The sequence below is a fragment of the Uranotaenia lowii genome, chromosome 1, assembly GCF_029784155.1.
Source record: "Uranotaenia lowii strain MFRU-FL chromosome 1, ASM2978415v1, whole genome shotgun sequence".
NCBI lineage: Eukaryota > Metazoa > Arthropoda > Insecta > Diptera > Culicidae > Uranotaenia > Uranotaenia lowii.
This window is the reverse complement of record NC_073691.1, coordinates 191,279,995-191,303,023: the sequence shown is the minus strand read 5'-3', so window position 1 is coordinate 191,303,023 and position 23,029 is coordinate 191,279,995. Positions and strand designations below refer to the sequence as shown.

Genomic DNA, 23,029 nt, shown 5'->3' with positions numbered 1-23,029 from the left:
GTTTTGATATTCGGGTTTTCTCAAAAGTTGAAAGCATTCAAAGTTTGAACCAAAAAACGTGCGTCTTGAAGGCATTCTGCCTCAATTTTGATATGATTGATTTTGGTAAAATTTTTTGGGAAGTTAGTAGAATACAACAAAATATTTATAGTCATACGAGTGGATAAATGATAAGCTGTAGTTTCATCAAATTGTGCAGGCTGGTTTACCATAAAATCTTATATGTTACCCATGAAAAATAACAACTTTCACGTCAATTCCATTAATCCTTCTGTTTCTAAGAAACGAAGTCGTTTTTGTGAACTTTTCATCTAATATATGATGAAAAAGCTTATTTGCTACAGTATAAATGAAGGATAACATCATTCGAAGCCATAGGTTAGTGTATTATCGAGTTTTCCCCTGATACTAGATTTTAAATTGTTTTTTGAGCCACCCTATTTTCACGCAGTTTTCACGAACGATACCGGTACCTTTTGGCAAGCAGGCAGGAGAGACACGATCCGATCCCGCCTCACGAGACAATCACCACAGATGTGACAAATACGACCACGACAGCCGGTCAGATCGGTTGGTGGAAAATCTGTAAGAACATACGAAAAGAGAAAAAAAAAACAGTTCAAGCACGATCCGTGAAGTGCAACCGTGTCGCCGCGTCGTGTTGTCATTGGACCGGCGGCGGTGTGCGATCATCTAGCTAGGAAACGCTCACGGTGAACCAGAAGAAGTCCCAGTCTTGCCGTGAATTCCGCCGTCGTTAAACGTGTGTTCCCTGTGCGTCGGGATATTGTCACTAGAGTCGAGTTCTATCTGATCGGCGGAAAAAGTTGTGAAACGTGATCACGACCTTTCCGTCTGGGCGGGGGTGGCGTGCAAAATCCGCCGTTTGGGTCAACGAGATGCGAAGTGACGTTGCCGAGCCTAGTGCCGCTGGTGTTTTGATTGGCAGTGGTGATCAGCGAACCATGACCAAGTTCAACAGGAATTTCGGTGGCAACATTGGGATGAACGTAGGCAATCGGAACAAGTTTTTCGGTGCTTCCTCGTGTGGTGATTCTAAGCCCGGATACGAGTTTGACCATAAAGGTGCAATGGGAAGTGTTGTGGGTTTCGGTGGAGCAAGCGGGGGTGGTTTTTTCGGCTGTGGATTTGGAACGAGTGCCAGTGCGTTGGGTCAGGGATTAAGTGCAGAACAGAAGCTCAAACTGAACATCCAGCAGTTGCAAATTCGGCAGAGACAACTGCAACTTCACAGTACCAACAGTAGCAACAGTAGCATTATCAATGAGGACGACGATGACGATGATGATTTCGACGATAACAGTGCCAGTTCGGCGGAAGAGCACGTGCTAGCTCCGGCGGCAGGGTGTATGGCTAGTCCGAATCGGCCCTGTCTGGCCTGGGCCTGTAAGGCTTGCAAAAAGAAAAGTGTTGCTGTAGATCGACGGAAAGCTGCCACCCTCAGAGAAAGGAGACGGTTAAGGAAGGTCGGTTATGGATTGGCGTTTGTTTTAAAACACAAATTTAAGTCCATGATATTTTTTTTTTGTATTCTTCTACTTCTAATCAGTAGAGGGCAGAATGGGGAGACTTGATCTCATTTTCTTATTTTCATCATATCTTTTTGGAAAAAAATAGCAACTAGCCGCCTTTTGCAATTTATGACAGGGTGTAATTTCAAGTTTATTGACTCCAAAAGTAAAAACGATCCTGTAAATGAATTAGAAGAATTTTCGTGAGACCAAAAAATTAATGATATTTTTAAATGTTAAAGGAGACTTTATTCAGGAGGGCCAAACCCTTGGTAGAAATCAAACAAAATATAATGATAAAAACCTCACTGACTATTTTAGGCCATTTAGGTTCTATTTTCACAGATTAGAAAAAACGATTCGTAAAGTTTAGTCACTGTAAAATTAAAGGCGCTTTTTTAAAACTTTTTGAAGGAATAAATTTTTGATTCCTTTTTACTGTCCCCCTAGAACATTTTTTAAAATTATATAATTTTGATTTTTTTCTGGTGTACATAGCAAACAAGTTTGAGTTGTTTGTTTTGAAAGTTTTAAATTGCAAAATTGCAAATATTTTTTTTCCTTTCTAGTATTATTTGAATTACAATAGGAGGGGTAAGCCATGACTTTTGGGCAACGCACGCGTTTTTGTTATCGTCCATTAAATATTTTAATTAAATTAAAATATATCTAGAAATTTTAGAACTAAACAGTGGAAAATGATAGATTAAGTGACTGGCGGTAGTTCTCGGAGTGGTTTGGCTTTGTTTCGGAATGCTGAATCCTGGTTGGGGGAGTTCGAAAGGAATTTAGAAGTCAGCTGGTCCGGCCTATAGTCTATAGAGGAAGAGTCGAAAACTTTCAAGACTTATTTGGTGAGATCCAACCTTTTCCATTATATTAAACGTTGTTATTGTATTATTTGACTAATACACAATGACATTTGATTAGTGTAGCTATTTTCAAATTATGCTGTTGGTATATAAGTAATCCATATGAAGCGTTTGGTAGGGAACTCCACGCTTTATTCCTCCCCTTGCTCCAGAATCTTTTGCGGTATTTACCACATGGTTGGCCTGGCCGTAGTTATCTCTGCAATGCATGTTTTATGTAACAGAGATAACGTTGAAAAGAAAAATGAAGGACGCAAGTCTTTTCATTTTTCAGGATGCTTACATGTTTTGGCTATGTTGGTGGAAGAAGAAGAAGTGTTATTTGAATTAAAATAGATAGACAACAAATATAACAAAATAAGAAGTAATAAATTACAAAAAAAAAAGAATAATAGAGCAATAAAAAAAGTGTTTAAAGACGAAAACTTGTTTCAAAAACACTGCGAAATAAAAGGTTTTTCAGTTATTTTTTAATCTTGCCAGTAGAGCATTAGTGTTTTAAAAGCTTCCTTAAGATTTACAGAAAGACCAGTTTGATTTGGGACCTGTATTAAAAAAGTTAAAATTTAGATTTATGGCTCGACTTACTTTGTTTGTCTTTTTTTAGAAATTTCTTTATTTGAAACGGCTCATACCTTAAAACTTTAAGGAGCCAAATACTTTATAATCATTATGTAATATCAATATAGAACGACAATGGATGTATGGGAAAAATTTCATCACCGAATGTCAAGAACCGACCATATAATGACATTTTGAAGTTTGGCGCAGGAAAATGTCGGGCTTGATTTAGAGGTGCCTCAAAGAGCTCGAAGTTTCGATTTTTTTACCCTGAAAAATCACCAAATGGGAGGACCAAAGAAAATCAGAAAAGCGGAAATTTTAATTTTATGCCAAATTGCTTAAAAAAGCATTAAACGACGAGATCTGGTGTTATCTGGAAATTGGTTTTTGGCGAGAATCGACTTTTCGCGATTAAGACGTCTTTTTTAAAAAACCGTTCGATTTCTATCGAATTTAAGAGTTCATTTCGCACTAGGGTGATCGATTTATTTTTCACTATAATGGTCCTAAAATAAGGTTACCTAAATGGCCAGACATTGGATTTAAAACTTGTCGAGCAATAATCCGGGAAATATCCAAGCAAATTGAATAAATCCGGGCCCGATCAGTCTCTTAAAAATTTTGTATGAAATATCCGAGAAAACCCGGATAAAACCGGGCAATCTGGTAACCTTCTTCTAAAACAATTAAAAACCCTAAAAACTCAGATAAGACAATTTGAATGACAAATTACACCAGGTTTGGAACAGAAATGACAAAAAAAGGCCTAAAATGATAAAAAATTAAAAAAATTACCAAAAAAGACAAAAAAGACAGACAAATCGACATAAATGACAAAAACTAAAAACATAACAAAAATGACAAAATTAACAAAAAATCGATAAAATTGAGAAAATATTTACTTAAATTACAAAAATGATGTAAATGTCAAAATTGAAATCTGGGATTTTTTTTTTACTATCTGAAAATTTGAGTCGGGGGTCTTTAGATCTGCTACAAAATTAAAAATTTGGTTCCTTTTTACGCATTTATCCTTTCAGATTTTTAAAATTTTTGTTTTTCGAGTTAGATTCGTTCGATTCTTTTTCGTAAATAAAAAAAAACATATTTTTTAGCTATATGACTCTGTCAATTTTCATCGCAAATCATAAAATAGAACATCAAAACGCATTGAAATTTTATGAACTTTTTAAGTTAAATATTTTGAATGTTATCTAAAAGTGCCGCAGACGGAATATCTATGTCATTATTTCGCTCATAACTCTTAAAGGAGTTGTTCTCCCACTTTGGTTTCTTCAGATGAAAGTTGCATCAAATACAATGGCATTTTTTGCAGAATATTCGGTGATGCAGACGGTACTTTTGGATATCATTTTAAGTTTGTTTACTACTTTTCATGTTATAGGTTATCTATTACTTAAAATTTTAATAATATTTTATTTCAAAAATTAAATACATTTTGAGATTTCCGTTTTAAAAATGTCAAAGTTATGTAGCTTTGAATTATGGTTTTTTATTTACAAATAATCTAACCAAATCTAGCTCGAAATATAAAAAAATAAAAACTTAAAAAACCCGTGAACCAAATTTGCAAATTTTGGTGAAATTTACTATCTGACGCGGCGCAAATCGTCAGATAGTAAAACTACCAGTTGACGAAAATGGTTTAATAAAATCTAAATTGAAATTTTTGTCAATTTTGTCATTTTTGTTATGTTTGTCATTTTTTTTTGTCATTTTTGCCAGTTTTGTCATTTTTGTCTGTTTCGTCATTTGGTGCTTTTTTTTAAATTTTTGTGATTTTTTGTCACTTTGGTCGTTTTTTGTCATTTTTATCAGTTTTGTAATTTTTTGTCATTTTTGCGATTTTTCCTTTTGTCATTTTTGTCACTTTTAATTTTGGAATTTTTGTAATTTTGTCATATTTTTGTCGTTTTTTTGTCATTTTCATTATTATTTTTTCCTTTTCGCCGTTTTGTCTGTTTTTGTCAGTTTTTTGTCATTTTTGTCGGTTTTTTGTCATTTGTCGTTTTTTTTTTGTCATTTTAGCCAGTTTTGTCATTTTTGCCTGGTTTGTCTTTTTTTTCATTTTTAACACTTTAGTAATATTGTCATTTTGTAATTTATGTCATGTTTGTTATTTTTTAATTTTTGTCATCTTTGCCGTTTTGGTCGTTTTTGTTCTTTTGTCAATTTTGAAATTCTTTAAATTTTTGTCATCTTTGTCATTTAATGTCAATTTTTTCCAGTTTAGTCATTTTTGTCAATTTTTTAATTTTGGTTTTTTTTTAAATTTTGTCATTTTTGTCGTTTTTTGTCAGTTTTGTTTGTTTTTGTCGTTTTTGTTAGTTTTTTGTCATTTTTGTCAGTTTTTTGTAATTGTTATCGTTTTTTTTGTCATTTTAGCCAGTTTTGTCATCTTTGCCTGGTTTGTCATTTTTGACTGGTTTGTCTTTTTTCATTTTTGTCACTTTTGTAATTTGGTCATTTGTGAAATTTATGACATGTTTGTTGTTTTTGTAATTTTGTCATTTTTGTTTTCTTTGTCGTTTTTGTTCTTTTGTCATTTTTGTAATTCTTTAATTTTTTTTTTCATTTTTGTCGTTTTGATAATTTTTGTCGTTTTTTACATTTTTGTCATAATTGTTACATGTCATTTTTGTTATTTTTGCCATGTTTGTCATTTTTGACATTTTTGTTATTTTTCTCATGTTTGTGATTTTTGTCGTTTCTTACATTTTTGTTCAGTTTTGTTATATATATTTTTTTGTCATTTTTGACATTTTTTTCATTTTTGTCATTTTTGACGTTATTGACATTTGTGACATATTTGACTTTTTTGTCATTTTTGACATTTTTACATTTTTGTAATTTTTGCTTTTATTTGTTATTTGTGTAGCTTGCTTCTTGCCTCGGTCATAATGGTTTTTAAAATGTCTCTCCTCCTTTTATGGGAATGGAATAAAAAAAATATGAGCATTCACTATCTTAAGTTAACTTCAATGGAAACAGATCTATCATGATTTCATTTTTAAAAATTGGACGAACGATTTGTTTGCTTGGTTAATAAACGTATTTATGTTAACCAATGCAATGTTTGGAACCTATTTGTTTTAGATTGTCATTTTGATAATAGAGATTTTTAATACACCAAAAACTGAAATAAACACGTGAAACTTTTTTAAGTAACATTATAATTCTGCACGAAAATATCAATTCTCAAAATTAATTGACATTTCGTATTTCCGACTTTTTGAATACATGTTGTGCTTCCTTCCAGGATATTATCAACGAATTCGTGAGGGCTGTTGTTGTATTAGTGAGACAAATTGCTTCTAGAGACGGCCAATTTAAGGAACTCATAAAGGGCCACAATTTGGAACGGGGGCTACAATAAGGAGCATTTCAATCAATAGTTTGATCAGATTTATCTCAAATTATCCACAGCTTTAAAGCAAGGACATATTTTTACTGCATTTCAGGCTAGTAAGCAATCATATTTGTCGAAGGACTTTTGAAGGTACATATCACAGGAAGACTACAATCATGGGAAATCTAGTCAACCATGCCTTAGGGGGCCAAGTTCTGGTACATTTACCCGAGTAACTATATATTTGCATCGTCCCGGGTGACGATTCTTATTGTTTATTTAAAAAAAAGTCTGCCCTCATGTCAGTGCAGGAAACGAAAACGCTATTATGAGCTAACTTGATCTTATTTTAAGCTGAACCTTAGCTTAGAATAAGATCAATTTAGCATGATTTGTATGATTTCTTTTGGAAATTTTTGTAAAAAATGCGGAACGAAATTTTTGATTCGGGAGCAGTAGGCTGATCGCCTATCCCTCGATGGGGCTGCCATCTTGGACTTAGCTTGCATAAGTAGATTCAGTCTCCCGATCCGAAACAGGCGCTGTTTGAGCCGCCCCTCATCTGGAGCATACACGATCGTGTTTATCCGGCGTTGCCTAGGCTGCACCACTTACAGTCACATTACATCCGTAAATGGGTTGTTTCCTGAATGGAAAATCAATTTTTAGTATAAATTCTGGCACTTTCTACAAGTACTGACAGAAATGTAACATAATTTTGTTGATGTTTAGTTTCAATTATTCGTAAAACTTCTATTATCCTTATTTCAATGAAGGCAAAACAAGAATAAAAAACCAATTATTGTTTCCACAGGTGAATGAAGCCTTCGAAGTGCTGAAGCGACGAACAAGTACAAATCCCAACCAACGGTTACCGAAGGTGGAAATACTGCGGAACGCCATCGAGTACATCGACAGTTTGCAAGCTTTGCTTGAGGTAAGCCAGAAGCACAGAGAACAGACGTAGGTACAAGCTATCTCACGAAACTTGTGTAAAATTTCCAACGAACATTTTAACCAATTTTTCCTTTTTGGCTTAACCACCAGATGTCTCCAAATACGTCAAAGAGAGCTGTGAAAATTTGATTTGTAACTTTTGAACGGCGCTATAGATGGCACTGTTTTAAGTCAAGTTTCAACGTATTATTTGGGTGTCAGCATTTGAAATTTTACACACTTTTTTAAAGATTTTTTGTTCGAGCTTGTACGTCTGTTCTTTGTGCCAGAAGCTAGATGAAAAAATAATCTAATAAAAACATGTTTTATGCCACCCACAGGAAACTCCACCCATCCGCCAAAGTCCGGACATTCTAACCGACGGCAGTTCGATATCCGGCTTTTCGTCACCCCAGGATTACGTGGTGAGTAGCCAAATGGTCGCCATTATGAATTGTTTAAAAATGTTAAACGCCCCAATGGTAACAGCAGGCAACTGTCAAAAATCTGCGAAACTTTTCATCACACTTCGACCGGTCTCACAAATCCCACACAACTCGCAGCAAAGAAAAAGACACATCAACCAATTAGCAGCTTTCATCCGACGACGACTCTGGCTGGGTCGTTTCGTTAGAAGTGTTGAGACTTGAGGGTTGGGTCTGCCTCGAGATGGGAATTTGCGCACAGGCAAACCTCTCATATCAGGTCACACTTTTGGTCATTAGGCAAAGTGTCATCATCGTTAGCTTATTTTCTCGTGTTGAATGCAATTGTATTCAGTTTTTCTTCAAATTCTTGGAATGATTTTTTTTCTTAAGTAAGTTTCAACTCAAAATCATTTATTCGGTTCAACTGTAATCCTAAATTTCTGATTTTCCGACCATAGTCCAGGCTTGGATCTTCTCAATATGTATCTACTCGGATTATTTTGATCCACGCACGTTAGTTCGAACTCTTCTCGTTCGTTGGGGCGGTGACTGATTGTGCATACAAAATATGCCACCCAGAACACGAACCAGGAATTCGGCGTTCGTAACAAATTTCGCCTGTCGTTCAGGTTAACAGCGTCATTGAACTCGAACCGAAACTAATTTCTCAATTTCTCCGAGACAAGACACGCAAGTTCTGGCCAGGCATAAACCCGATTGGAACCTTGGTCCCCAACCGAATGCGTTGTCTGTTGACGATGCTCGAGAATAACAAACAACAGCATCATCACCGTCATCTCGTCGTGATCGTTGGCGGGTGCCTTAGTGATTCCGCTTGACACGGGAGATGCTACGGAATACCATGTTGACCGAGTCGTGCGTTCTGAAAATTCTACGCAGATTCGACGCGGTGTTGTAATTGAAATTTATAATAACGTACTCAACTATTCAATTGAAAATGTCCAACTGGGATGTTTCGATTTCCCCTCGAATCTCTAACATAGTAATTAACAGTCGATAGAATAGGACGACTAGATATATCAATAATCTTTTAGGACAGGGGTCGACAAACTAAGGCTTGTGAGCCCCATACACATTGGTCATTGATTTATTTAGCAACTAAAGCTGTTCTCTCAACATGCTGTTTTGGTATTCTCTTAACGCATTTCGAGCTTTTTGCTCGATTTGCTTTTTTTTTTTCAAAGACAGGTCTTTATGCACTTGTAGTCAAGTAAGACAGATTGTTCAAGCTATCCTATTTCGATAACTCGTTCATATGGGATGCTTTATTGAATGACTTGGTTACAATTGTTCAATGTGATACAAAGAAGGTGATAAACAAACACGCACACTATTACTTAACTCGTTATTCAAAACGTAAAAAGGTAAACAAAGCCTACGTCACTTGCCAGGATGTTTGTGTATCCCAGGCGAGAATCGTAAACAGCAGTTGTCAATGATTTTTCTCTCTAGTTTTGGCTGGTACAGCGAAAATGGTTACCTATTTGTTACAATGTTTACAAAAAAAAACTTTTACTAACACTTAGCATCGCCACTTGAGGTATGTATACAGGTTGACAATTGTCACTGATCTGTTTCACGTCTGAAGAGGATGTGATCAAATCACTAATCGCGACCTCCTTATTTATTCTTAAATATCTAACACGCATGCTAGACTCCTACAGCTCGGCTATCCTGAACATTTACATACACCTCGATTTAATCTATATCAATAAAATAGTTTTAAAAAACATGAAGGTACATCAGATTTAGAAGTTCAATTTTATCTAGACACATCACTCTTAACACTTATGTATTTTTCGAATTTTCCTCAATGGAATTTGATTTTTTTTATTGAAGCAATTTTCGCCAACATCCGGAAATGAATTCATTTTCCTATGTTCCCTAACATTCTTCTTAAACTTTTCTTATTGGCTTCTCTAGCTCCATGACCTTCTCTGGGATGCTCCCCGCATCGCCTGGTTGAAGGAAAACCGCACATCCTCCGCGATCTCTAGCTCCAGAACTGCCTGTCTGTCTTGCAACGTCAGGCAGTCTTTTGGTCCTTGAATCCCCCTTCTGAATTATAGGATGCTGGATCGAAAGATTTGGTTATAATTGTTACAGATTTTTGACGTTTGGAGAGGATCTGATCAAATCATTAAACGTGGCCTCCTTATTTATTCTTAAATATCTCACACACATGCTTGACTCCTACACTTCATTTTACTCTCTTATCTCTTTTCCTCAAAAAGCTTGATGAATAGTTATAAGAGCTGCCTCCTCCAAACGCTTTAAAATTCCAAGATGTCCTTTTGACTTACTTGAATTATGCTTAGCTTAGCTTAGCTTGTTTGACTACTCATATCCACCTTAAATCAGTAAGCCCGAAATGCTTTATTTAGTCTTCGAAAATACCACCGTTTTCTCATGGTTTGGAAAAAAATATAATATTATATTGCATCAAATCATTCAATGCATTTCGAATTTCATGATCGCTGGCGTGGCTAAGTAGAACGGATTCCACATCGCCAATGGTTGCTACTCCGTGATTGGTCGAGGCCATCAATTTTGTACAAGGGCCAAAAGAATGCAGCTTGGGATTAGCAACTCATTCTCAATGCACAAAACTCATGCTCTCACTTTGAAAATGATCAATAACGGCGCCGGCCACGTCCTAGTAGTCAAAGGGGGATGAAGGAAGGATTGTTAGTAAGATACTTTTTAGGATCAACCCTAAATCTGTTATTCCAATTTCCTTCAAAAGCTTGTTTTGAAAAACTCTGAAACAATGATAAGTCAGTATCACCACCTATAGAAGCCGTCTATACGTCTGCGAATCTATATTCAAGTATCTCAGGAAGGTTTAGATCAGGAGCCATTTTTGGAAAACGGTGCGATCTTTGGTTGACCTACACCTCCTATGCTCCTAGACATTTCTTAAGGAAACTCCTAATAATATCTATGTGGTGTTTTTAATTTGAAAATTTAGAAAGAATTTTGCACTCTCAAATAATTAGAAAAGCAACCATTCGAATTTCCTAGAAGGTAGCTGTTTCCCTCACTAGAATTTCTAACACATCACTGATTCTCGAAACGACTTCTGAAAAAAATAAACATTCAAAAACAGAATAAAGAATCAAAAAGTTAAAGATGATGCAGTTTGAAAACATGTTGAAAGCAGCAAGAGAAAAGTAAAAAAGAAATGTGTTTTTGAAAAAAAAAAGATATTTGATCAAAATTTTTTATGATAAGCATTACAAACTTCTACTGAAACAAAAATACTGTGGATATGATTTAAATAAACTATAAGTAAACCTGAGAAAATTTAAACTTGATCATTAAAAGTGTATAAGATTTAATATGAAAACATGTGAAATACAACTGCTTAGGGTAAAACTTCCAAACAAATAGTTTACACTTAATTAGAATGTATGATTATTCGAAAGATAAAAAATTATATAAAAATGGTCATGAACCTTTTAAGTTACCCTTCAAATAGTTTATTCAGCTTTTTAAATCCTCGAGTGAAATCATTGCAAACCTTTTGGACAAGTATAAATTGTCAAAAGGTATGAAACTACAAAACCATGTTTAGCTGGAAAAAGAATTAAGAAGCTTTTTTGCACAAACATTTGCATTTGATACTGTATTTGTTTTCTCCACTCGTGGAGTGTTCCACCGTACCCGATAAAAACAAACACAAATCGTCGCCAGTGTATTGCTACCTCGCTCACTCACACGCTCTCTCGCAACACTGACAAAATTTTCGGGGCAACACCGCCCGATGGCAGTGCAACACCAGGTCAAAACCAGTGCAACACCGCCCGAATAAACAAACAGTTTTACAGCATCTAGTGGTGCACCAGTGCAACACTAGTGCAACACTCGGCATAAACAAATAAAATATGAGATTGAAATGAATACGATCATGAATGAATAACCTAACTTGTAGCAAAAATATCAGCTACAAAATTTTCTGAATCAAAAAGGTATCTGGTACTTTATCAAAAAAAAAAAAAAACAGAAGCGATCTACTTATCTGAGTATACAAACTTTATTTCCGGGTTGAATTTCATGCCACTCTTTCCTGAACGAATATTCTGGACCTGGTTTAGTCTGGATGGCGCAGAACCAGCCCCGCTGTTTCAACCATTCACAAAACTATTCAAAAGCTAAATTTTTGCTTGATTGCCGATTGAACTTTACTCTCCCACGTTCAAAAACTTAAAAAATTTCCCGCGGACGCAGTCTCCAAAATTCACCAAATTTTCTATTTACGAGAAATAAACAAACGGGAAAACGCGACGACGAAAAAAAAACCTCCGTTCTCAAGCACGGATTGCTGCGACTTCCCTTTTGACTTACTTGAATTATGAACAATTAATTCGAACTATTCTCTCGCAATGCTTCATAGAATGCTTATCTCAAGCTGTTTTTTCAATCCGCTTGATTTCCAATTTGATATGAAAACTAGCTGTTAAATTTCGAGCTGTACTTTTAATTCGCTAACTCAGTTTGTCCTCTCAATTCGCCTTTCGATTCCAAGCTGTCCTCTCAACTAGCCTGTTTTTTTTTCATTATTTACTCAGGTCCTCTCAACTCGCCTTTCGATTTCAAGCTGTCCTCTCAACTGGCTTGTTTTTCATCAATAACTCAGGCTGTCCTCTCAACTTGCCTTCAAATTTCAAGCTGTCCTCTCAACTAGCTTGAAATTGTGAATATGATCAAGCTCTCCTTACGACTCGCTTGATGTTTCATTTTTATTCTTATTCCAGCATTACCCAAGCAACCAAAAATCCCATATCTACTTAAACGCGTGCCGACGAAGTTCGAATTTCGCTGAACAAAGGTTCCAAAGGGAATTGGTACCGAATTTTCTCGAATGCGAGCATGAAAGTTCCAAAAAGTTCCTTAAATAGCCTTTTTGTGACATGTCAATCATTTCCATTCAGTAAAAGTTACAAATTGGGTCTCAAAAAGCCTTCCATGGACTTCAAGTCAACATGTTGAACTTAAGTAAGCACGAATTAAGTACTTACACAGGTCTCTTGACCGGACATTGTCCAACAAAACAGCATCTCAAAAGGATAAACATAATTCTGAACGATGACTGTCGGTTCTGCGGGTTCGAAAAAGAAACTGCAGAGCATCTTCTATGCAACTGCTGCGCCCTCCTAAATAGGAGAGAGCGTGTACTTGGGGCAAAGTTAATAAGCGAACATGACATATGGTTGCATATCATCCCTAAGAAGGTTATATCATACATCTTTGATATCATACCCGATTGGGATAAAATCCTTAGTCAGCAATCAACTGTCACTCCAATCAATAGTGCAGGTGAACCTGACAGCATATAGTAACGCGGGGTAAACACCACAATAGATCAACTACTGGTCGCAGTGGGCTCTCCCCTACAGGAAAAAAAAATGGACTTCAAGTTCCAAAAAGTTCCTCAAATAACCTTTTTATGACATGTCGATCGCATCTCTGCAGTATAAAATTTACAAATTGGATCTCAAATAGCCTTTTATGGATTTCCAGTTCCAAAAAGTTCCTCAAATAGCCTGGCGTCTTCGCTGCTGGCTGCTCTTGCAGGTATTCTAGGGAAGCTTTTTACCACTTCGAGTTTTAGCTGCTGGTAAGACAACATCTAGGCGTGACCTCGTGGCAGCGTGTTTGGCTATCATCTCGAAGGGTGCGGTTCAAATCTGGTATCAGGACAAATTTTTTTCATTAGGTTGATTGACTGCTTGAGTAAGCAAATAAATCAAATGTGTATCAGAACTGGCATGAGTGCAGATGGATTGAGGTGATGGGAGGAATAAAGATGGATGCCGAGAAACCGGCAGCACCACATGGGCGGGTGGTGACCGAAGTAAGAGAAGAGAGTAGTTTTTTTTTTGTTTTTGCTGATTAAACGATGACTTGTGAGCTGAATAGAAGGTCATTCAAATCTGTACTTCAAAGTTTCAATAAGAACTTAAATTTTGGGCTGAATAAAACGAACTTCAGCACATTGATTATGCTGATTAAGCTGTGTTTGATCCTTTTAACGAGACTTTTGGTTGCTTGGGTATTTCATAAGACGCTCTTTTCCAAAAAAAAAAACTTGTCATGGAACCAAATTTTCATTTTTTTTTCACTTCAGTCTAAAAAGCTTCCGAAAATCACCCAACTACATTACTTTTTTTCTTCAACTATTTTTCACTTAATGAGTATTTGAATTACTCATATTACCACGTTTTTTTGCGTAATAGGTAATTAATAAAGTGTTTGATTTTCAAGCAACTTTGATGATAATTTACTCAACGTGAACCGTTTGTTCTCCTTTTTCGGTTCGATTTTTCAACAGGGATGCCAGGTGTTGAGGATAAAAAATCTGGGCAATTTTGAAAAAAAGTCTGTGTGTGTCTGTGCATAAGGAAAATCACAAATTTGATACTGAACAAGAAGTTTTTCGATGCGTGTGACCGGGGGGTGGAAATGGGGGGAGGTGGATTGGTGTTGTATTCGGGTTATTTTCGAGTTGAGAATTACATAACTAACACTATTTCCTACCACGTACCATGCCGAAAAAAAAATGTTATGAATGATTGTTTGAATACCCATGAATACAAGCGAGATTTACAGTCTAATCTGGCACTTACAGATCAAATCCGATACATGAATATTGATTTCATCACTCAATTTCAAAAGTCTGTAAAATTTGGGCACTCTGAGCAAAAATCTGGGCAAAATCTGTGTCTGACCAATATCTGGACGAAGGGTCAAAAGTCTTGGTTTTACAGACAAATCTGGGCACCTGGCAACCCAGTTTTTCAATAAAAATCCCAGAAAAAGAAAAGAAAAAAAAGAGTTTGATTTTTCTTTATAATTTCTCGTTTACGAGAAATTACCTGTCATGGTCGCAAAATGTGCAGACCTGTCCGGAGCTCCGAAGCTCGGAAGCAACACCGGTGAACCGCCGGATCACGAAATACCAGGGGAACACACACTCATTGACTTGCTCGCTTGATCGACGAGTCGACTGACTGACTGACTTCCTGCACGCTAATGACGAATGACGCGATGTCGGTTTAATCCGTTCACACAATGGCATTATAAATATTCGTGGAATTCATTCTACTGGTTTTTATATGCCGTCTGGTGTTCCACAGGGAAGTCACTTAGGAACACTTATCTTTTATTATTAACAATGACAAGCGTTTTGATCCTAAAATCTTTTTCCAATAATTTATCAGGTATTTTTACGGTTTAAAAGGTTTTTCTATAGTGTTGATGGTCGAAAAAGGATAAACCAAATACTCGTTCAAAATTTCAATTAAAAAATAGGTTGCCGACCTCTGTTATAGGAAAAAAATCACCTTCTAAGATGCCAACAATCAGTTGAAGTTGCCGTCTGCGCAGCAATCTCCAGTAGGTACAACGCAATCCGAAGCGTGACAACGTGACATATTATGACTAGCGTGAAAATAAATTGTCTTTTCGCCACTAAAAAAAGATGAAGACCGTGAGGAGTTTGTAAGAAGCTCGAACGATGTTCATACATTTTTTTCTCATTTTATTTGAAATATGATTGAAATAAGATTTTAATCCGTCAATTCAGCAGTGACAAATATGCAAACCTTAATGAAAAGAAATCATTTTAGAGGAACCCTAGCTCTGCCAATGGAAAAACTTAACCGAAGTGAGGATGATTGGATGCTGGAAAATCTATTCCGTCCTCCGTCGTTGAACGCAAACTCAAGTGCGCACGGGTGAAAATGGATAAACTGTCACATGCTGCTGGTGATGACAGCATTTCTGTTCATCGGAAAACTTTAATTATGTGCTCAAATAAGCTGGATAGCGTTTAGATTCGTACTCTTGGCGGGATGCTGACAGATCATGTCACTAGGTTCTCAACTTTACATCCCCAAAGCCAGTGTTTGTTGAAATTGAATCACCAAAAAGTCATCGAGACAAACGTTTTTGGACTTGAGTCGCTTTTATTTAAGAGAAAAAAACGAAATGAAGTTCAAACATTAATTTGAACATGGTTTAGCTTATAACTGACAGGCTCACGTACTCAACAATAAACATTAAACATTAAACATTAAACATTAATTTGATTACCTACTATTATTTTCCTACTGAGGAATCGATTGCTCCGTGAGTAACTCGAAATGCCTTTAAGTAAACTGACTTTGCATTAGGCTTGGATTTCCGTTCAGCTTTTGAAGCCTTTCGGGATGGATTTTTTGTTTTCATTTGTCTACAAAGATCAGAAATCATTTTCCGAAGAGTGTGCCCCGCACAGGGTGAAGACAAACACAGACAAATGAATTAGCGGGGTTAACCGGTTTCCGAATTCCTGGCTGTCACTTTCCGGGGCGCGGCATAAAACGAGAATGTTTATGCGCTCGATTGCCGGGGTCGCTTTGTAATTTAAGCTCGAGTGCAAAAAATGCGTCAAGGCGTGAATTTTTATGCATCATCGAGATTTTTTTTGTCCGCTCGTCTTCGTGCTATTTGTAGGCACCTACTCTATGACCATATAATTCATACAGCCAGTTAACGAAAAAGAAAATATAAATTTAAACGTTCCTGACACTTCGTTTGGGCGAACCTTCAGGGTGGCGAAAAATGCGCTGCTAATAGGTTGGTAGAAAAAGACATTTCTCTTTCCTCGTGGAAGGAAATGAGCGATGTCGCTAATCCAGCAGAAGTTTGTCTCTGTTTTTTTAAGATTTCTTGGAGTTCGCATAGTAAAAATAATGAAATATACATATGTACATTACATTGTATCGTTTAGGAACTCTAAACGACCAGACTTTTGAAAAAGTTATTCGCTGTAGCTAAAATTGATTTTAGACCTAGTAGGGTCAAGTGGGGTAATTATGAACACGGGGTAATTCCGAGCAAGTGCCATACGCGCTGGTGTGGGGGATGAATGAACATAAAAAGTTCCAAAAGTGGTAGTTTAACATCCGATTGAAAGCTTTAAGCTGTTTCCGATCTGTTTTGAAATCCTAATGATATCATTTCAGATGTTTTAAAAAACTATTACCTCGTGAAACGGAAATCGTTTCGGACAATGTTTATTGTTTTGAATATCTGATCATAGGAAATCCAGCTGGAATGTTGTTATCACATGTTTTACATCCAGTTTATGATGCTCTGTCTAGATTTTGAAGAAATTTTGAAAAAAATTATTCGCACTGATTCACAGATGAGTGTTCATATTTACCCCATAGTTTTCGTCCTATGGGGTAATTATGAACACACATTTCCTGACATTTCTTTGGCATTTTGATGGTCACATGTTTTATTCATCTACTTAGGGGGCCATCAATTTATTACCCAAGCATTTCCAGACCCCCTTCCCCCTCCTCCCCTTGTAAGAAATTTTTCACAAAACTACCCCCCCCCCCCCCCCCCCGCACCCCCTTCTGTATGATCTTAACACAGGACCGTGAAGAAATCTTAGCCAGGAAACATCAACACTCGGCATTCTATATTCAAGCAACTTACTGGACCAATTTTTATAAATTTCATAATTAAATGAAGTCCGCAATGTGTTAAGTTTTGAATTTTTGAGAAATTGATTGTTTTTCTTCCAAAAATAAGATTCGGATTTGGAAAAAAAAGCTATGCCAGTTCTTTTCAGTCTTTGAAAAAAAGTTTTGAACACAATTTTATCTAAACTTAATAAAACTTCAAGAGTGAAAAAAGTTTACAAAACAGAAATTTTGAAAAAAGCTAAATCAGCATTCAAACGAGTCTTAATTTTGTATAAAAAAAATTGTGATAAGAACTTGCTTTTTGTTGATAAAAAAAAAGGCAGTCTAATGTTTTCTCAGGTTAAGTGAGTAATTTACCGGTTTACCGGTAATACCGAAACCGAAAACCTGTATCCCAGGAATAGTTTTCTAACACCGTATAAAGATTTTACGTCCTTCCAAAACCAGTTTTTTTTTGTATTGATCAATAACAAGGTTATAAACAAGACTTGAAGAAATTTTTTATTTTACTAATAGTATAATTCGCCATTTTTTAACAAAAGAATTACTGCTCGAGTTTTTATTCATTACCGCGTGAAATTTAACATTATTATAAACCTTAAATTTCTATGGTCAATAGTAAAATATATGAAAAACTATGATAAATTTAATAGATGAGTAAGTCCACAAAACAAAGATCAAAAAAATAAATTTTCTTGTATGTTTGGACAACGTGCTGTTATTGAGAGCATTAGAATTACAGCAAAGAATAATTGTTTATGAGTTACATTCGGATAACAAAGATCCAAAATCTATTTTCTTGCAATCTTATTTTTATACTTAGTTACTTTTTTCAATCTTTATTCGTTCAAATACATTTTTAAAATTTAGTTTAAAATGAAAACTATTTGATTGAAGATTTTCTCTCTCAATTTAGTGATGAAAACTTCTGCAGTAATATTTTTTTTTGAGAAAATAGAGCTACTAATGTGAAATTTCGTACAGGATAAAAAAAATTAATTAGTGTAAATATTTTTCAAAATAGTCGATCATACAGAATTGACAAGCTTTGCAAAATATGGCTGTTCACTGATCCAAGGAGATGTTAATGGGTTTTTTGTGAAACAACCATCTTTAAAAAAAAATTAGAATTTTCTGTATACGTATAGGCTTCAATTTCATGATATCTCGCGCGTACGTGAAAAGCCTAACCTACGACATTTAGGTGAAAGCATGATGTTTGCTGCGCAGGACATTTAAAACGGATGTAAAAACTATCGAGTAGCCTAACTCGCCTAAAATTTCACACGTATGGAGAGGTCTTATCAAATCAAAATGATCTACAACGACATAAAGATACGAAAGAAAAAGAAACCAACCAAAACGTAAAAGATGCAACAAAAAATTTAACTACCGAAACAAAATATAGAAAAATCAATACAAAATAACACTAAATAGCTATTTTTTGCGTTGTTTTACCTTTAAATTTTGATTACATTTGTTTATTTTATAAGTTTTATACATGAATTGAATTGAGTTTTTATAAAACAACCCATTTTCTTACGACTGAAAATTATTTTCATTATTTGGTGTTGAATTGAGATTTTCTGACACCATATAAATCATATAGGACAAGTCTCGGGGTAAATATGAACAGAGTTTGGGGTAATTATGAACATAATTTTTTAAGTAAAAAATCACCATACACTGCTTACTATGGGTAAATGTAACGTATAAATACTGTTACTTTAAAAAAAATTTATACCAAGTTCGTAATCCGTGTTCATAATTACCCCCTAGACAGGGGGGTAAATATGAACAGACGGGATAATTATGAACAGACGTCTCAAGGACGTGGGTTGCGACCAAGAAAAAAAAGTTGCTCTACAGAATGATGAAGAACACGGAAACATTCAATATTGGCAAGTTTTCAGAATTTATGATAAGAAATAAACGTATGGTGGCTGTTAGTGTGCCAAATGAAGAAATTTTGTTCATAATTACCCCACCTAGCCCTACAAGTTCTCATACCAAGTTTGGGCCAGATCAGACCACGGAAAGGGGTCGCTCAAAGAGCTAGAAGTTTGTATTGGATTGAGACATTTTGTTCGGGAAACCAGTTTTTCATCAATAACTTTGGTCCCTTAGGGCCGATTTCTTTTGAATACGAGTTTCATTGAAGCTTAAATTATGACAAATATTTCATCCGAAAACCGCATTTCCATAAGAGTTAACTATTAAACTTCAAAAATGGGATAACATTTTTAAGAATGGTATTCATCACTGTTCGATCGCCCCGACCGGAACACTCAATTTGAAATACAGGCCATTTCGTCAAATAAACACCGATTGCAACCATTTTTGTTGCGTCAGATTGTAAAATCTTTAGATTTTTAAAATATCTGGTTGTGGATTATACTGGTCCCCTTTTCTTGTTTTTTCATAACATGTACGTTTCGGTGTTCGATTGGTTAGCGTGGTAAGACGGTGATCGCTGATCCACTGATGGGTTCGATTCTTATCTCGGTACTGGGTGTTTCATGTTAATCTTAAGTTGTCCATGTCATTTAATTAGTCTGTAAAGCCTAAATCGGCGACTTTCAGGGCAAATTAAACATCTAAAACCCCATTTTTTTCTCTGAAAAAACACAGACGTTTAGTTTTATGATTTAAAACGACTTTGTCCAAAAAAAGTGTTTAGCTGTCAAGAAAATATTGGTAAATATATTAAAAATTGCATAACCACAGTTGCTTAGGAACTTAACTTTCGGTTGTAATTTTTACACGCTGTAATCTGTCTCATAGCTTTATTTTTATAAAAAAAATTGTTAAAACTATACCACAAATCCTTAAAAATAGTATTCCATTTTTGAAGCTTAATAACTTTTTATCTTAACTCTTATGGAAATGCGGTCTTCGGATGAAATATTTGTCGTAATTTAAGTTTTAAGAAAACTCGTATTCCAAACCAAAGCTATTGATGAAAAACTGGTTTTTCATGTTCTTCCCGAACAAAATGTCGCAAAATTCCATACGAACTTCGAACAAAATTTTTCTTACGCTGGTATAAGAACCGCTAAAAAATCGCGTAAAAAATCATGTTAATTCCCGAAAAACGTTAAAAAATCGCGCTAATTGCGAAAAACCGTGCAAAAAAAGCTTTTGAAGTTGGTACTGGAAGAATCAGCCCCGAAAGTTGAGATTTTCAGACATGAAACCTGCGACACGAAACCTGAGACCTGAGGCATGGAGCCTGAAACCAGAGACTAGTAACCTGAGATCTGAGACTTGAGAATTGAGATATGCGAAATGAGACCTGAGACTTGAGACATGAGACACGAGACATGAGACCTGAGACTTGAGACCTGACACATAAACTATGAGACCTGAGATCTGACACGTGAGACATTGGACGTGAGACATGAGACCTGAGACTTCAGACGTGAGACATAAGACGTGAGAATTGAGAGGTGCAAAGTGAGACGTGTGACGTGAGAAGCCATGAAAAGTATGATCCGTGAAAAGTGAGACGTGAAAAAAAGAGTCCTGAGAAGTTAGAAGTGAAAAATGAGCTGTCTTAGTACGAAGAGAGACGTGAGATGGTATAAATGAGCCGTTAAAGGTGAGAAGTTAGCCGTGAGAACAGGGGAAGTGAGAAGTGATAAACAAGGCATGAGAAATGAGAAATAAGGCGTGAGAAGTGAGAAACCAGGTCTCAAGTCTCAGGTCTCATGTCTTAGGTGTCAGGTCTCAGGTTTCAAGTCTCAGGTTTTAGGTCTCAGGTCTTATGTATGTATGTATGATCCAATCAACGACCCCCTGAGCTGGCAGGTATGTTATGCAAAAGATACAATATTAATCCATTTGATTAAAATTGCTCAATCGCGGGTGCTGGTGGTGTTAGCTCTATTGAAATTCCAGAAACCCATTTCAGAATGGCAGCTGCACATTCCGAGGTAACTTTCATTGTCAATAAGCCCCGCCCAATCATAGCCACATGACCAAAAGGGTCATGTGATTATGAATAGACTTTCAATCTTTTGCATCTTTGATTGGTTAATGTTGATAATATTCATGTATGCGTCTTACTACCTATATCAAAATTATCACCCTAGCCTTTCTAGTAAAAGATTGACTTGTATATAATGATGAATGAATATAATTCTTCTAGCAATTTAATACAAGGAATGATCTCACCGATGTTTTTGTGTTGATCCTTTAATCCTTCACATTCGGGAACCACATTTCCAGAAGACCGGGAGTATCACGTTGCACAGATATCTTTAGATTCATTTAACCTTATAAACATTCGGATAGGTACAGGTGAATCGCAGGAAAAAAAATCGATCACAGCAAGCGGAGTGCAGGAAAAATACATTTCGGTATCGAATTTTGAATACGGCGAATGCGCCAACTGTAAACAAATCCAGATAATCACATAAATGCGTTAAACTATTCATTTTACATCCGAAAATATTATCTCCTTTCAATTTTTCTTATTTTAGTGAAGTTAAATTTAATTTTTTTAAATAAGGCGAATAGCTTTTTTTATGAGTGTGTAATCCCACAGTTCATTCGCCCGATTCCCCTCAAAATTTCGTCGCGAACAAAAGGGCCAATAGTTATTTCGAGATGGAAAAAGGGCATTGAAGTTTTCGAAAAAAAATTTTCCAGGACGAGGAGATGCACAAATCAGTATTTATAAGATCGTTGAATGTGCTAATGTGTTAACGTGATCATTTGGACCCGCTTTCAAGCCGAAATTTGCTTGAATATTGCTTCTTTAATGAGTGATCCAAAAGGCGAATAGTCATTCTGCAATTCAAAAGGGCACTCCAATTTGGCGAATGAACAAAATGAGAGCACCAGTCTGTGGTAAAAGGGCCCACAGTTATATTTATTAATATTTTGTGGTAATTAGTACGGAAAAGCTATATTTATCGATCGGGTGTTGAAATTAAACCAATTTGAAAGCATTTTAGCGACTTCTTTAGGAAAATGATTGTACGCAGCTAAATAGGAAATTGATTTTATTTTCTGAAACTTGGAATGCGTTTTTCTCAAAACAAAGGTCTTGGCGCATTCGCCTTATTCAAAATTTGATACCGATTTGTGATGACCGCACAAGAGAAAAATTAAACACATCAGAACCGATTTCTTCCTTTTCGTTCGAGGCTTCCACAATTAAGTTATGTGTTATTTTCAAGGGTCCAAATTATTTCTAAATTTTCACACACTCCTCACAATATGCGCTTCCCCTAACAACTCCAGACTTCCACACTAGATCAAAATTTAAATCCAATGTGCAAACACTCCGTTTCTGCAGCAACCGATTTGCAATTCTTTTTATGAAAAAAAAAACACTAATTCGTCTCTAAATTTATGGAAACTCCGATGGACACTTCTGCACTTCCTTCCAACATTCACTTTAAGCCATTTCCGGTTAATTCCCGACTGTTTTACGTACTGAAATTTAAAATTTTGTGAAATTTTCGCGGACCGAAAGAAAAACGCGTGCGATTCATAGTCAAATTTATCCAGCACCCTCAGGTTTTAGGTCTCAGGTCTTACACCCAAAATAATCTTCACGTTGTGGCTACGTGAAAAACTACATAATTTTATTCAATTGATTTTCACGTAGATGCTACAAAATCAATATGTAAACGCGTCCCTATAGGAATTTGTGTTTCATGGGGCACTAATGTAATTTACGTGAAATTTAAGTAGGTTCAACGCGGTGTGTTTGTGAAAGCTACTGAGAAAGTTTTCAGTTTTGATATAAAATCTGTCGGTTTTTTTTTTGCTTCGATATTTATAATTATGATTGGACTAAAACCAAATT

The 23,029-nt window shown here is 35.8% G+C and overlaps 1 protein-coding gene across 1 annotated transcript in view; it reads left to right on the top strand.

Annotated features, from left to right (window-relative positions):
* The first annotated feature begins 557 nt into the window (after positions 1-557).
* LOC129739459 (myogenic-determination protein-like) overlaps positions 558-23,029 on the top strand; it is a 43,309-nt gene continuing 20,837 nt past the window's right edge. The window contains exons 1-3 of the mRNA XM_055730915.1: positions 558-1,487; positions 7,153-7,275; positions 7,616-7,699. Of these exons, the coding sequence (XP_055586890.1) occupies positions 900-1,487; positions 7,153-7,275; positions 7,616-7,699 (795 nt within the window). The 5' untranslated portion in view covers positions 558-899. The remainder of the gene's footprint in view (positions 1,488-7,152; positions 7,276-7,615; positions 7,700-23,029) is intronic.